The sequence below is a fragment of the Balaenoptera ricei genome, chromosome 4, assembly GCF_028023285.1.
Source record: "Balaenoptera ricei isolate mBalRic1 chromosome 4, mBalRic1.hap2, whole genome shotgun sequence".
NCBI lineage: Eukaryota > Metazoa > Chordata > Mammalia > Artiodactyla > Balaenopteridae > Balaenoptera > Balaenoptera ricei.
Window position 1 is genome coordinate 38611408 of NC_082642.1, and position 14033 is coordinate 38625440.

The 14033-nt window shown below is 34.7% G+C and overlaps 1 protein-coding gene across 3 annotated transcripts in view; it reads right to left on the minus strand.

Moving 5' to 3' along the window:
• TOP2B (DNA topoisomerase II beta) overlaps nt 1-14033 on the minus strand; it is a 66023-nt gene that overhangs the window by 28808 nt on the left and 23182 nt on the right. For all 3 annotated transcript variants that reach the window (XM_059920442.1, XM_059920441.1, XM_059920440.1), the window contains exons 5-10: nt 9091-9236; nt 8146-8243; nt 7218-7430; nt 3632-3805; nt 2099-2200; nt 1538-1675 (exon numbers count right to left, since the gene is read on the minus strand). In XM_059920442.1, coding sequence (XP_059776425.1) covers nt 1538-1675; nt 2099-2200; nt 3632-3805; nt 7218-7430; nt 8146-8243; nt 9091-9236 — 871 coding nt within the window. The remainder of the gene's footprint in view (nt 1-1537; nt 1676-2098; nt 2201-3631; nt 3806-7217; nt 7431-8145; nt 8244-9090; nt 9237-14033) is intronic.

Sequence of the window (14033 nt, forward strand, 5' to 3'; positions counted from 1 at the left end):
AATTTTAGACACTGACATTTTTGATGTCCCTCAACACAAAAATGTGAATCTTGAATTCCCTATGACAAAGAAATACTAACAAGAAGGGAACATTAGGATAAACTCAAGATCTTATGGGAAATTCCCTGGTGGTCCAGTGGTTAGGACTCTGCGCTTCCACTGCAGGGGGCACGGGTTCAATCCCTGGTCGGGGAACTAAGATCCCGCGTGCCTCATGAAGTGGCCAAAAAAACGAAAACAAAACAAAACAAAACCTTATGAATAGTCCTTATTTTTTAAAAGTTTGGTACTGAGGATTTCAACATTACATGTATGTGTCATTCTGCAGTGAATTAACATGCGACAAGATGTCAAACCTCCCCCCAACCTCCCCACAAGAAAAAGTAAAGCGTCTCCAAAAGTTGGAGTTATTTATTTTTCATCAACCTGGGTAGTTTGATTTTAGGTGTATGAAATAGTTTTCTGGAATGTTTCAGATATAAAAAGAAGTGAACTATGTTGTCAAATCTAAACTTTCTCTGCCAAAAATGAAAATGTGTAAAATCTAAAATCAAATTACAACTGTTAATGAGCGCAGAAATTTGGGCTATCATTAACATTGGGTCATCTGTATTCAGAATTCATTATGATTATACCCAACAGTACTCTTCTATAGATAGGCCTTTAACTAAAACCTAAAAAACAACTTTTGTTTTTGTTTGTGAGACCCTACCTTTGAAATTCCAATACCAGAATTTGATAAAAATATTATTTCTACTGCAATTACATGATACTCCTCCAAAAAACTATAAACTTCCAAAGAGGAGGGGTTGTAATTTATTCATCTTTACATTCCCAGGGCAAACATATTTAAAGGCACTTTAGATATGATCATTTAATATATGTTTGATGGTCCTGGTGAACAAGAGAACTGAGGCAAATCTTGCTGATACATAAGAGGCTATGAGAAATTATTAGCAGCCACAAGGCTCAGTTATAAATAGAAGATTTATTATTTATTTATACTCTCACCTTGTTTCAGAAAAGTTAAGGCAGCCTAAATAAACATGCACAAAGTAAAATGAAATTTTAAAATATGTAGGATATGGTAAATTTTATGTTATGCATATGTTACCACAATTTAAAAAAAAAACTATATAAAGGTAAAAATCAGTATATGAATTTGAAATAAGTAGAAAAGATGAAATCAGGAGTCCTATAAGGACCTGTACACTTTTTAGAGGCAAATCTGTCTTTATAAAGGACAATGCAAAGCTAAAAGCACAATTAGTTACATGAGTCCCCACTTTAATGCTTGGCAAAATAATTGACTGCTTTATGAAACAGTGTCTATCTACCCTTTGAAGTTTTCAGAATCAAGCATATTAGTTTTTAGTATAAGTATGCCTGTACCCACAATTAATATAAGAAATTAATCTGATTAGAATGATTTAGAATAATTAGAATAAATAAATCAAGAAAACTACTTAATCAACTCTCAATAAAAAAACCAAAAACAAAACAAAAAGCACTGAAAAATAATACAGATTTTACTCACTGCTTTAAAAAACTTTTCTGACAGTTGGCATTTGGATCCAAAACTTTTGGGCTGCAAAGTCATGTTTTCCTTAGTCTGAGAATCAAAAGTTGGATTTTCGATAAGGCAGTTAATAAAAACCCATATATGGTTTTTCACCTGTTGAAAACATATCAAAAAAGGTCAATATCAGAACTGATATTATTTAATAATTCAACAGAATATATAAAACATCACTGGGGCTTCCCTGGTGGCGCAGTGGTTGAGAATCTGCCTGCTAATGCAGGGGACACAGGTTCGAGCCCTGGTCTGGGAAGATCCCACATGCCACGGAGCAACTGGACCCGTGAGCCACAGCTGCTGAGCCTGCGCGTCTGGAGCCTGTGCCCCGCAACGGGAGGGGGCCGCGATAGTGAAAGGTCCGCGCACCGCGATGAAGAGTGGCCCCCACTTGCCACAACTAGAGAAAGCCCTCGCACAGAAACGAAGACCCAACACAGCCAAAAATAAATAAATAAATAAATAAATAAATAAATAAATAAATAAAGTAGCTATTAATTAAAAAAAAAAAAAATCACTTACTTGAAATGGTTTCACTGACACACCAGCTTTGTTCTTTTTCTTAACTACTTCAATCAGTTTACCAACAACTTGGTCTACTACATAATCCACATGCCGTCCACCCTAAAGACGGGAAAAAAATAGAATCCAAAATCTTCTATAGTTAAGGTAGCAAAATAGTTACATATTCATTTTTTTCTAGAATGAGCGTTGAATCTTCACCACAACTTTGTGAATTCAGTATGACTATATTATTAACCCTATTTTCCAAAGAGTTAAGATGAGTCTCAGAATGCCAGAGTTGGGATTTAAAAAATAAAGTCTTTTTGGCCATAGAGCCAGTTAGCAACTCCATAAAACTCCATACAAAGTGAAAGCAATCGAATAAAAAGAAACATGGAAGTGAGAATGAACACTGGCCTGGTGGTGGCAGTGACACTCACAAGACTGACACTTAGGGACTGTGGCAGCCATTGACAGTTGTCCATTCAATATCCATTCTCTCCTTCAACCTACTGACAAACCCAAATTTGTTTGTTTTTAACTGGCAACATGCCCAATTAAAAATTTTCACCAATCTAGACTGCCTTGCAGCTAGAGGTAGCCACTTGACCCAGTTCTAGCCAGAGATGCTAGCAGAGGTCTACTGGATGGGGCTTCCAGAAAAAGTATTGCATTCTTGATCAAAGGGGAGAGGCTCTAGTTGGCATGTGCATTTGCCCAAACTCATTCTCTCTCCCTAGAACTTGGAAGGGTGCAGCATGAGAACAAAAGCCAAATGCTAAGGGTGGCAGAAGAGAAAGCCAGGAAGCGCATAGGTCCCTGATGACACTCTGGAGACACAGAACCAGACTAACACTGCCTACCACCAGTCCCCAGTCATACGAGGAAAAATAAAACCTTTACATGTTTACAAACCACTGTATACTAGGTTTCTGTTACACATAACAAAATGCAATCATATCTGATACAGATTTCTGTTGACTAGAGAAAGTGATGCTAGATTATAAAAAAACAGAAAACAATAAAAAAAACAAGTTCAAACTTGAACAAGAGTGACAAAGTGACAGATCACTGCTTTAGCTTATTCTAAAATACACACTTGTAGTGCCTAATATTTTACTATGGTCAATGGATAAATGCTTATAGATGAGAAGAATTTCATTTGATTTGGAAATTTAAAAGCCTACAGAAAAGGGTTCAAACTCCTCAGAATGGCAGATAGCGCATTTCACAATCTGACACCAAAACAGACTCATGCCCTATTATTTGTTCTTTTACACTCAAAACTCAGAGAACACAGAATAAGGAATTTGTTATCATTCTAAATGTCATAAAATATAAATGTATTCAATTATAAACACTAATCATATAAACTTATTTCTCAATGGATGTTTAAACTGTAAGACAGCTGTTTCATAGAAAATAAGCTTTTCATAAGTCAATTTTGATTTCACAAAAGCAGATTTGGGTTTTTTGTTGTTGTTTATCTTATTGTCTTTAATGAAGCACTGTTCTACCACTGACTTGGAAACAAAGAATTAGTGTACTTACTTTTGTTGTTGCAATGCTATTTACAAAGCTGATTTGCTGGAATCCTTTTTCACTCAGTGTGAGACAAACATCCCATCTTTCATTTGCAAGTTCATGAATAACTTTTAGGGCCACTCCAGTTTCATCCAACTTGTCTTTCACATAAAGATCTACATAACTGCGAAATCCATTTACCTAATAATTTGGAAAACAAAAACAAGAAACAATTTCTCTCCTACTGGCAGCTGAACTAGGTGAATGCCAACAGGTACTCACACTCTCATTTCCGCTCATTCACAACACCTCTCAATCTGCAGATCCCAACCTTATTCTACTCCTTGATTTCTGCCCTTTAAAAAGGAATTCATTTCCGTATGTACTTGACAAAGAGAGGTTATGAACGGACAGCTGGACAGGTAAATTATTATAAAATCTTTCAAAACTTTAAATTTTTAAAATGACCAACTAGACCTCCAGTTTGGGTTGACATGTAGAGGACAAAGAAGGAGAAGTTTTCTTCTCCCTTACAAGAAAACATCTGGTCAGGTGACAAATTTTTAATGTATCTTCAAAAGCTTGAGATCACAGGACAGCTGGCCATCCTAAGTCTGAAGAGAGACAGGTGTCTGTAGGGAGACACAGAACCTAAGCCTTTTGCTTACCTGGGACCGAAGCTACCTGGTTATATAAGCCCACAGGAGCCTTAAGCCAGAGCTTCTGACGAACTGCTATAGGACACGTGTGGACTGGCATGAGTGTGTCAAGAACTTGAGGGCTGTGGTCAAAGGGTTCCTACTCTCCCAGGAACTGTAGAGCAGGTTTTCACAGGGCAGATCAGAGAGAATCTAGAACAAGTTCCCCCCATGGGACCAGCTGGGGGAGAAGAGCAGCCACGGGGAATCCCACCCAGACCCCCAGACCCATCTCCCTTATCAAAAAGAAAAACAAACGACAACAACAGCAAAAACCCCCTTAATCCACAGGGGGAAGGGCACTGCCAGAAAGCCGTGGTGAAGTATCACTGCAGCTGGGATGAAGTAATTCTGCCCCGGGCCACCCCACCTCACCCCCATCTCATTTAAGTTTACATTTTTAAAAGGTTTATTCTGCAGGGCAGGGAGCCTAAAGGATACTGAATGAGAACACTGGCGGTTACCTGCTGCAACTAGGGCAAGAGAACAGAGGACAAAGGGACAATCCCCACCTCCAGCGGCGGGGCAGACACTCTTGTGAATGCCAGACCCCTGAGACACGGGCTCACTGTGCGCTCTGAAGCCGGAGCTTTAGTCACACGTGGGGGTCTCCACAACCTACAACCGGGCTAGCAGGCCTCCGATAAGAACAGTGGTTCTCAGCTGGGAGAGCTACACGAGACAGACCCTCCTTGAGGGGCAGCTCCAAGGGAAGGCCCAAAGCGAAGAGAAGGGACAAAAAACAATCTGAAGTATCTGGTGCCCATAGCAACAACAGACTGCAAACACGGCCTGGTCCCTGTCTAGATCAACATAAACCCTCACACTAGAGCCTAGGCACTCCGTATCTACTACCCTATACAACATAGCTGATTTTCAGCAGAATCTTATGAGGCATGCCAAAAGGCAAGAAAAAACACAGTCTGAAAAGACAAAGCAATCATCAGAACCAGACTTAGATGTGTCACGGATGTTTTAACTATCAGATAAGACCTTTAAAATAACTATGGCTAATCTGCTAAAGTCTCCAGTGGAAAAGGCAGACAATATGCAACTTCAGCAGAGAGACAGAAGCTTTAAGAATGAATCAATTGGAAATCCTAGAAATCAAACACAGTAGAAGACAAGAAGAATGCCTTTGGCAGGCTCAGCAAAAGACTTGAAACAGTAGAGGAAAGAGATCAATGAACTTGAAAATAGAGCAATAGAAATTAAAAGTAAAACACAAAGAGAAAACAGAGTGAATAAAGCACAGCAAAACGTCCAAGAGCTTGGGACCCTACAATAAATGCATAATTGGAACACCAAAAGGAAAAGAAAGAAAAGCATGTAAGAAATATTTGAAGATATAAGAGCCAAAAGTTTTCCAAAATTAGTGACAGACACCAAACAAAAGATCCAAGAAACTCAGAAAACACCAAACAGAGTAAGTACCAAAAAAACCAAAAACCACCACCAAAAAAACCAACCAACCAACAACAAAAAAAACCCATATGTATACCTAAGCATAGCATACTCAAAAACCAAAGACAAATAGAAAATCTTCAAGGCAGCCAGAGGAAAAACAAACACTTTACCAACAGAGGAAGAAGGATATGAACTACAGTAGAAACCATGCAAGCAAGAAGACAACAGAGTGACATTTTTAAAGTATTGAAAAAATTAAACTATCAACCCATAATTCTACATTCAGTGAAACTCTGTATCCTTTGGAGTGAAGGAAAAGAAGGACTCTCTCAGACAAACATAAACTGAGGGAATCTATTGCCAGCAGACCTATTCTACAGAAAATAAATATTAAAGGAAAATCTCCAGGCAGAAGGAATATGATTGAGATCAAAAACTTAGATCCACACCAAGAAATTAACAGTATTGGAAATGGAATAAATGAAGCTAAAATATAATTCTTTATTGTATTTTTAATTGCTCTAAAAGATAACTGACTGCTTAAAGCATTAACAACAACATCACTCGTCGTGGAAACATTTCTGCCATCATTTTTTCAAATACTTCTTCCACCTCATTCTCTTTCTTCTTCCGTTGTTTATAGCACATGTAAAACTGAAATGTATGATGTACTGTTATAAAGTCCTTCCACTACACATGGGATACACGCACCCTTATGTTCACAGCAGCACTATTCACAACAGCAAGACATGGAAACAAGGCCATCGACAGGTGAATGGATAAAGAAGATGTGGTACATGTATACAATAGAATACTACTCAGCCATAAGAAATAATGAAATAATGCCATTTGCAGCAACGTGGATGGCCCTAGAGATTATCATAAAAGTGAAGTCAGACAGAGAAAGACAAATATCATAAGATATCACTTATATGTGGAATCTAAAAAGATGATACAAATGAACATATTTACAAAACAGAAACAGACTCACAGACTTAGAGAATGAACTTGTGGTTACCGGCGGGGGAAAGGTGGAGGGAGGGATAGTTAGGGAGTTTGGGATTGACGTGTACACACTTCTATATTTAAAATAGAATGCCTTTCCACGAAAAAATAAAGTCCTTTCACTACACATGAAGTGATAAATTATTTGAAGGTGGACTCAAATCATTTACAAATGTGTATTATAAACCCTAGGGCAACCACTAAAAACGTTTTAAAAACAGGTATAATAACAAGTAAATAGAGGAGATAAAATGGAATCATAAAAAAAAAAGCTCAATTAAAACCAGAGAAGGCAGGATACAGGGAAATAAGAAAAACAACAAATACAATGAATAAATAGCAAGATGGTAAATTTTAATCCAAATTTATCAATAATCACTTTAAATGTGAATCATCTAAACACACTGGTTAAAAGAGATTAACAGATTAGATTTGAAAAGCAAGATCTAACTGTAAGCTGTCTACGAATTAACAAAGCATTAACTATTTTAGAAGACACTTACAGGCAATTTCTTTCCATTAAACATAACCTTGACTCCTTTGCATGAACCAGCCAAATCGTAAGCTCTTCTGGTCATGAGAGCCACAATGTCCTTGTCAAGTTTCTCCATCTTAAACTTGGACAGATCTGGTTGGAATGTTATGCATGTGTAATCTTCACCATCAAAATGTTTAATTTTGGCTTCAGAAGTCTTCATCATATTATTCATCCATGTCTTTAAAAGAAAAAATATTCAAATGTTTCTATAATGCCTCTATATTTGATAATACATAAAGACTCAGCTAATGAGATAACACTCATTTACCACAACTATATCCGTTTTCCAGCTTCACAACAAACCAGATTCTTAAAACTGATATTATAAATGAAAAAATTTTAAATACTACTATTATAACCTCATGCTGAAAGTAAGCAAAATAAACTGCACAACTTTATACATTGTTAGTTAAACATCTTTCAAATTCTTCAACATGACCATATAGAATTTTACAAAAATAAAAAGGTATGATGCTTTTCCTGACAAAATTATTTTAGCTTACATAAACTTTCAAACTATTTTCAAAGGTCTACAAAAGTGAAATATAAACTTTTGAAATGTAAATTTGATGAATCAACAAGGAATTTTTCAAACATGCTAAGCGGATGTATTTCAATCTGCCTATGAGGGTCAGGACATTTTCCCTATTGCTTAAATAGGTTAAAGGAAAAGTCTGTTAAATAAAGCGTTTGTTTTAAAGGAATAGGAGAAAGATAGGTTTATGTAAAATATCCCAGGCATTCTTAAGTCTTTTTACTCGGATTACTTGCTTAATGCTTTAAAAAAAGTTATATAGGTATCATTGCAATTTACCTAAGGTCTATTATCTTGGCAAAGCAACAAACACGATTATTTAAAAAAAAAAAAAAAATTAGGCACATTTCTATCATACCTGCTTAAAACTATGTTTGTATTCTTTGCAAGCAGTTTCTACTGTAAACTTTGTACTGAAAATATTACAAAGTTTTGCACCATAACCATTGCGACCACCTGTAAAAACAATTAAATGTGAAAGGTTTAATGAAAATGGTTTTAAAGAAACTGTTAACTCACCTACCATACAGCAGGTCTGTTGCAAAACAGTTTCCACTTATTGAAATAATCAATTGATGATAATGCAAAGTATATTTAGATTTTTCATTTAAAGAAAAATACAATTAAGATTTAGCACATATAGTAAAATTAAAATATGCATTTTGTAGATTCATTATCTTCATCACAACTTCAAAAACATTAAGCTTTGTATCTCCTATAATTCAGTAAGTCTATGTATGAAATCTGAGCTTTCTATCAAAGTTACTTCTCTATTACAAAATTTTAATCTATATAACTTCCTAGAGCCTTGGTTTTGGAAAAAAAAAATTATCAATCTACTTAGGAAATGTAAGTAAGTGGAAAAACATCTGGTTTTGGTCAAAGCACTTTCAACTCTATTCACAGAGTCTAGACTTTCAATCTTGACCCTCTTAAGGAAATCAGTTTAAAAGCAATTTAATTGATACCAAAAGACATGGTGCTTATGTAAAAACAAATTCACATAAACAGGAATCATACACATCTTATTTTCATCAGGACTCTAATTCAAAACCCAAACCGTTAGCCAGGTTAGAGCTCCAGGAGTTCTAGCAGAAGTCAACGTACTACGAGAGTTAAGTCTCTATCAGACTATAACCAAGAAAACAATGAAACATGATAGATTTTTATATATTAATTCTGAAAAGGATTTTCTCATAATAAAACTATACAGATTTCCTTTTCTGTAATATTTTATATAGAAAGAGTAAGAGAGGGCAATATTTTTCAATAAAAATTCTGATCAGCCTAAATCAGACTTTACCTGTTACTTTTTTCTCATCATCGTCATAGTTACTGGATGTTAAAAGCTGTCCAAAAATTAATGCAGGAACATAAACTTTCTCTACTTTGTGTTCTACTACCGGAATGCCTTTCCCATTATTCCAGATGCTTATAATGTTAGATTCACTGTAAATAAATAAGCAGAGTTTAGAGCTTAAAATAGTTATAAGCTATATCAACTAATTCACATCAAAAGTAATGTAACCCAGAATAAACCTGAGTTTGCCAGCCATTACCAACTGGGAGACACTCACTCGTCTTCCAAGAAAATACTTGCTGAGGACGCACATTTCTATCCCTGAGTCATAACTCAAATCAGGATCACTAAGATCTGCAGGTAATACTGCAACATTTCTCAGGAAAAGAAACTCTTCTCAGTAGTAAAAGCAGTGAAGCTTTTATAAGAAGCCAGCTATCAATTTCATTTTCTTTTCACACATATTAGCCATGATCTTCCTGCTTCACCCTGCCAGTCAACCACCTGTGAACCCGGGCTCTGCAGGGCCAGTGTCCAGGGCCATTTTTATTTCCTACCTGACTGCTGAGCAGGGCAGACAGAAAAGGAAAAACAGCCTGAAATGTACTCCATTCTCCGCCTAAATGTTACAGGGTTGTTTGTATTGTGGCAGTCATTGTTATAAACTAACTTGAATGGTTTTAAAATACGTTAAGTATTACCTATTTTAGGTCTTTTAGGTTTTTCAATCACAAAACCATCTATTTTAGTCCTAAATGGTATGGAGTAGAGGTTCCTACAGTTAACAGCAACTTGACATAGGCCATGGTCCTGATGGAAAATTTTGCCTACCCTATTGTTTCAGGGTAGTATACGATGCCTTTACCCACTTAGCCAAATGTGCAAAGAAACACAGCTTCACTGAGAATTACCTTAAAAAGCTACCATTTGCCAATCTGATTCACAATTATTCTTAGACACACTGTTTCACTCACACACATAGCTTAATCTCTCTAGAGTTACTAGAAGTAGTTATTACAACTAAAAAAAAAAAATGTTATAAAAGCCAAAATGAAAATCAAAGATCCAAGAGGAAATTAATTAAATTTTTAAAAGTTTAAGAAAAAGAAACTAAAAAATAACTTAACACATCATCTTCTTTCTCTCGCTCTACAATATAGGTTCAACTCTCCGAATCGCGGAGACTCAAATTTTGATATCATTTTTATTCATATCTCCTGATCATTCTCTAGGTCGTTTAGTCATCAAGACATTAATTTGTTCTATTAGATTCGTTTCAGCAGTATCCGACCTTCCTTCATTCCAAATGCCAGTATAGGAGTCTAAATTAGCATCACCTTAAATACTGTTACTGCAACACTGCTAAAAAACAGGGCTAGCCACTCCCCTTAACTATATTCTGATACCACAGCTCTCCTCACACTACTGTTTACTCCAGAACACATCAGTAGTTTAAGTGTCTTCTATTGCATGTTCCAGGCCCATTATCCATATCCTTACTTAGAGTCAAACTGAACTACCACTATTCTGCAACATGCATGCTATTTTCCTGCAGGTCAGTTTTATTACTTGTCCACGTTCATTCCCAATTCTTCCATTTCTTTGTTTATTGGTCTTTCCCTTGCCTATACTACCTTTTCCCTCTTTGTCTAGCCAAATTTTACCTGAACTTCAAGGATCAATTTACGACTTCAGTTCTCCCACAAGCCTTTTACCCAGCCTAAAACAATGTTTCCCAACCCTCCTTATATTGAAACTTGCAAAAAAATCTAAAGTATTTAAGGCGGACCTCAGGACATAATTAGGTTAGCTCACTTGTGGGTAAACACTCTCTACAGAATACACAGCTGAATATTTAAGTATGTAATGGTTTCAAATTAGCTACTGTACTTTACCTTGTGTGTCCTAAATGCAGATGTCAAAATAGTGGGCCTTAGAAACAAGGGCTGTGTATTGCATTACTTTTTTATGAAGAAAGACAATGCATGGAAAATTACAGATACTAAACATCTCAGAATGACACAAAAAGTCAACAAACTCATGAGAAAAACCCTTAAAATTTCTTCATCCTACTTAGTATATGTGGTACTATAATTAAAATAAGGCACTTTGTACATGCGTTATCTTCATCACAGTTTCAAAAAATGAGGCTTGATATCAAGTACATTCTATAAGCCTGTATGAGTATGAAACTGAAATTTTCTATCAAAGTCACCTATTACAAAATTTCAATCTATTTCACTTCCTAGATCTGGTACTTATTTCTATAATCTCTAAACAATGATTCAGAATTCTATAACTATATTCTTTGCTCCATCAATAATCTTCACAGAAGTATTAAGAAAAAGAATGATATCCTTGAATAAGCTATAAATAAAGTTTTGAAATAATTAAAGCTAACGAGAAACCTGGAAAACAATCTAAACATCCAATATTCATTAGCTGGAAAGAGGTTAAACAATGATGACATACTGACATAATAAAATACTTAGGAACATGAAAAAGAATTAAGTAGATCTACATAAGTTAATAAAGAAGGCTGCCCACAGTATGTCAAATAAAAATTGAAAGATACAAAATAGTATACAGAAGGCGATTTTTTTAAAATGTATACATATATGTACATATATTTCAGTATGAGTGTGTATTATTTTTTGAAAGCTACAGCTTTAAGAGTTTCAACCCTGAATAAATAAGAATACTTAAGCTAGAGAAACAGAACTCTGATTAATGTGCTTTCCATGGTTATTTGATTCTAATCAAATAGATGCCAACAAATAAGTTGTTTCAATAACAACTAGCCATTATGTTATACTATTTAATGGGTTTTAAGCTCCCCTGTAAGAAATTGCTTCAAATTTTCTTTCTAGAATCGCTGTCCAAATTCTGCCTGGCATCCCTTGCTAATCCATTCCTACTTTTTTGTTGTTGGTTTTTTTGGTTTTTTTTGTTTTACAACCGTGGCTGTTTACTTACACTTTAGTCCCACGTCACAGGGTATTATCACAGAGTATTATCACAGAGTATTATCACAGAGTATTATCAAAAGAGGAATAAGAGCTAAACTGTGCTGTGTATCCTCTACACTTAACCCATGAACTGTCAAAATTTAACCTCTCTTTTACACAAAGAGTTCATGTACACACATGCACAAAGAAAAATAAAACCTGCTATACAAAAATGTTAGAAAGAACGAAACCCAAAGAAGATAAAAAACGGACAGCAGAGAAAAATGGGTCAATAAAATAAACAGCCTAACGGCACTTTTCCCCATCTGAATTCTGCTTTAAAATGACTTCTTAATTTAGAAATCTAACTTAAGCAAAAATTGCATCACTGAAATAAAATTGATTTTAATAAAAGTAGCATGAATTCTGTAATGTATGTAGTAAAGGAAAAACATAAGGAAAGATTTTATGGGAGAATATTCACAAAAGTCAAAATGTTATTGTTAAAATTAACAAATAAAATATAAGGATCACCAACATGTCCCAAAATGGTTGTCTGTTGCCAATTTTAAGTATGTGTGTGTATAAAATATATATTTTAATTAAAAGCAGGAGAAAGATTCAAGAGTCTCATCAATAATTTATAAACAAAATAAAATAGGAAAGGAGAGGTGAAAAATATACTACCTTCACCCTTTTTTCCTTGGAATAGTAGACTATGAATTTTTGTTTTATATACATATTTTATATGAAATAAAAGAACTTTCCAGCAGAAGCAGTTAAAATGACTTAGAGATAAATAAGAAAAAAGAAACTGTTATCTGATTGCCATTAAGAACCAAATAAATTTAGTTATAATTCTATGACACTCTTATACTCACACAAAAATGTCTGCTGAATGAAAAGGGAGTTAGAAAGAGAGCAATAAAGGCACTAGTTACATAGAATTACTTTGTCCCAAATCTGTAATAAACTTCAAGTAAAGCCTGCCACCAAGAGTCATTATTTGGTCTACAGAGCTGTTTTATAGCTCACTTCTTGATCACTTTGTTATGATGGGGTTCTATCTAATCTTTTTTTTTTTTAAGTCCACATTGTTGGATCAATGTGGTCAAAACAATTAAGATAAAAGAACCAAATATTGTAACCATGTTCACCATGAATGTATTTAAGAAAAGGCCTTCTTCCTTAGTTTTCAGAGTCTTTCAGTTCTGATTTTTAAAAAAGCTTAAAGATATCAAAAATTCAACATCTATTACTCCTTACTAGCTCTCCTAAAACATAATAAATGATACCATTTTTAACTGATAATTTCCTAAATATGGAAGAAATCCTGGCAGCCAAAATTTCCTTTTAAATGTCTGCCTAAGTTGCAACTTGCAAGTGTCCTGTACATCTTACCATACAGATTCTCAAGAATTTATCTGTTATAGAAATGATTCAAATGAAAAACAAATAAAAAAAGAAAGGAAGAAAAAGAAAAACCAAGAACTTCAACAGTATAGTTATGTGGTAATATTTTCATATAAGATACAGTCAACTTCATGGTATAACCAAATATAAATTATATTTTTACTATATCATTTATCTTAACCATGTCCTTAAAATTAGATTACTGACAGTAAGGCTATAACTGAATTATTAAATTTTCATGTTAAAGAAAAACCTTAAAATCATGCTAAATTACTAATTATAAAGGATAAATGTAACAGAATATCTCACAAAAGCATACTGGTGAAAACAGGATAAAGTTTTAGGTTAGAAATACTTTATTATTTTCACTCCCCCTCAGTCCTCCAAAAAAAAAAAATCACTGTAGTGATCAGCTGAACACCTGGTATATATATTCTATAATACCAGCAGTTCCCAATTTACAAATGTTATAAATGAAAAAGTCCAAATGTTGGTTATGAAAAAGTAAATTTAACCCATAATATAACTGGAATAGTACTAACAATAGCCTGTAGCCTTGAGTACCAAAGCAAAAATAAGAAAAGA